Here is a 2,500-nt window from a genome sequence, read left to right as displayed (position 1 = left end):
ATCATATATAAACTATGAAAACTTAAAAGAACAACAGGAAGAGAAACGAGTGTAACCCAAGAAATTCTTGACTGACAGCGTTACGTGTAGAGTTAACGTTATTTTTCAGAGCTTAATTACAGAAATCCTTCCTTTGAAAATGAATTTATATAACTTTCAGAGGTCAACGGAAAATCCGAAAAAATGGGATTTATGATATGCACTGCCTTAAAAAAAACGGTAGACAGTCGCATTTTCATATTAATTAAAAAATAAACTTGCAATTTGAATGTCTTTCGGACTAACAATACCCCTCGGGATGAAACGTCACTTGGGTTTTGGAACACATAAAGCAAAGTGATATGAATGGAGTCCAAATGAAAGTAAAATCAAAGAAAATACGAGCCCAAAATAAAACTGAATATAAAATTAACGTCCTACAATCTAAAATATCGTTAGTTTATTCGAATTTGTTATTAACATTAGACAGCTTCATACTAAGGTAAAGAAGCTGCTTCCACACATCCACATATTGCCCAAACAGGTATCCGTAGATTTCTCTATTTCTTACTTTCCCATCACTATCACTTAATTCATTTACAGTATGAATATTTCCCCCAAATTCATTGTTGTTTTCTGACCCATTCTGGAAAATGTTTATCGCTACATTCTTTATTAGTGATCAGTGAAATATTCAAATATTATGATCCCATTTACATGACATTTTGGATGACTATCATAACCCAGGTTTTGAATAGTGTAATTATATCATATTAATCATTTTTCATAAATAAACTTCTTTTCTAAAATGACCTATGCTTTATATACCTCTGTTATTTTCTATCTAATGTTGAACGATTCTTTTTTTTTTTATTTGACATATCAATTCAGATTTCACAACAGTGGAACATATGTAGGTAATTCAAGTTCTTTGTGCAGTACCTTTAAAAGAAAATTCACCATCTTTGATCAGAAATAATTTTACTTTTCTTTACCATAACATATAAAGATTTTCATGCTAATTAATGAACTTACACAAAATGTGGTTTAAGCCTCACCTGAAAGTAAATATATGTCGCTATTTGGTAATCTTAATTATTGTATTCTATATGGAATATATTCCAATAATTAATTCATTCATATTCAAATAGTGCCAAATGAACTAGCATAATTATTTTTATATAATTTTCTTGGAACTCCAAACTATATGAAATTTTTGTAGCCTTTCCTGTTTGAAAATTAAATATTGGCATAATTACCAAATATATTTAGAAACCAAATAAGTGAAAAGCGAACGATTTCGTACTATTTATTATTTTCCTTAACATGTAATTCTTACTATCTATCTCCAGTTGCCTACGAGGCTTTTTCTCTATATTTTTCTATATTTTCCCATTCGAAATGCATGAGTGAGAGTTCTCGTCTATTTCAGACACCTTTGATAAAGGATTTTGCATACTAAACTGGAAAATAAATATAAACTAAGAGAAAGATAGGATGTAAGCTTACTTTGTTTTTTAAAGATTGCCTGGCCCTTGTGGCCAAGCATGGGCTCTTGCAGCTATGAAGCCTTACACTATAAAAAAAATAAACGAATTTTAATCTGAAATTCTCTGTGAACATATACGGTCCTAAGCCTTATTTCAGCAATACAGGTGACTGTAATTTTTACCCTGCTTTGTTATTATATTTTAAGGGCTGGTGACTGTAATATAACTCCTAAGGACAAAATATCAGTTTTTAAAACGGTAAATGCCTGGAAACATTTATTCCAGGACTTCAACCTTTTTTGTTTTCTTTGCGGCAAATTTTCAACAGTATAAGGTGTTAAAAGATGATGTCTCACCTGAGAATCTGAAAGTTACTAGTCAAACTTATTCCAGGACTTTAACGTTTCTTTTCATTTTATTTCTTTTTAACAGTATAAGGTGTTGGGTGATGATGACTCTTACATGAGAAGCTGAAAGTTACTGGTCAAATTTATTCCAGGACTTTTACCGTCTTCTTTTTTATTTTTTTTCTATTTTGCGGCAAATTCGTAACATTATGAGGTATTGGATGATAGTGACTCTTATATGATAATCTGAAAGTAACCGGCAAAACTACAAGGTGTTGGATGATGATGACTCTTACCTGAGAATGTGAAAGTTACTGTCGGCGGTAAGGTCGACTATCAGGGTATGGCAGGTGTTGGTGCCGCTTTTCCAGGCTCTCTCGAGAAAACCTTCTGTTAGAATATAATTCTTGGAGCTGAAGTCAACCAGAATCATCGGTGCAGCTGTAGTGAAACTTCGCCTGAAATCAGATTACATCTGCCTCAAAGAAGAATATTTGTATTTGAGCTTTATTAATCGATATATGATAGAATTCAAGGACCTAAAAACTTCCCCTTATTTTATATTTCAAATGTCTAAATTGGGTTTGCTATTATCTATATCCTGCTATGTATAAAGAAAAATATCCGATTGATAATATCACCAATGAAACACAATTTCTTAAAGACCTAACACATATGCAATAA

The 2,500-nt window shown here is 31.5% G+C and overlaps 1 protein-coding gene across 1 annotated transcript in view; it reads right to left on the bottom strand.

Annotated features, from left to right (window-relative positions):
- The window catches only part of LOC137657526 (glutamate receptor ionotropic, delta-2-like), a 28,230-nt gene that overhangs the window by 25,309 nt on the left and 421 nt on the right, over positions 1 to 2,500 (bottom strand). Inside the window, exon 2 of the mRNA XM_068391865.1 lies at positions 2,113 to 2,274. Within this exon, the coding sequence (XP_068247966.1) occupies positions 2,113 to 2,274 (162 nt within the window). The remainder of the gene's footprint in view (positions 1 to 2,112; positions 2,275 to 2,500) is intronic.

Source organism: Palaemon carinicauda, chromosome 18 (genome assembly GCF_036898095.1).
Source record: "Palaemon carinicauda isolate YSFRI2023 chromosome 18, ASM3689809v2, whole genome shotgun sequence".
In the NCBI taxonomy this organism is placed as follows: domain Eukaryota; kingdom Metazoa; phylum Arthropoda; class Malacostraca; order Decapoda; family Palaemonidae; genus Palaemon; species Palaemon carinicauda.
Note: the sequence above shows the minus strand (reverse complement) of the source record. Positions and strands in the feature narration are given on the sequence as shown.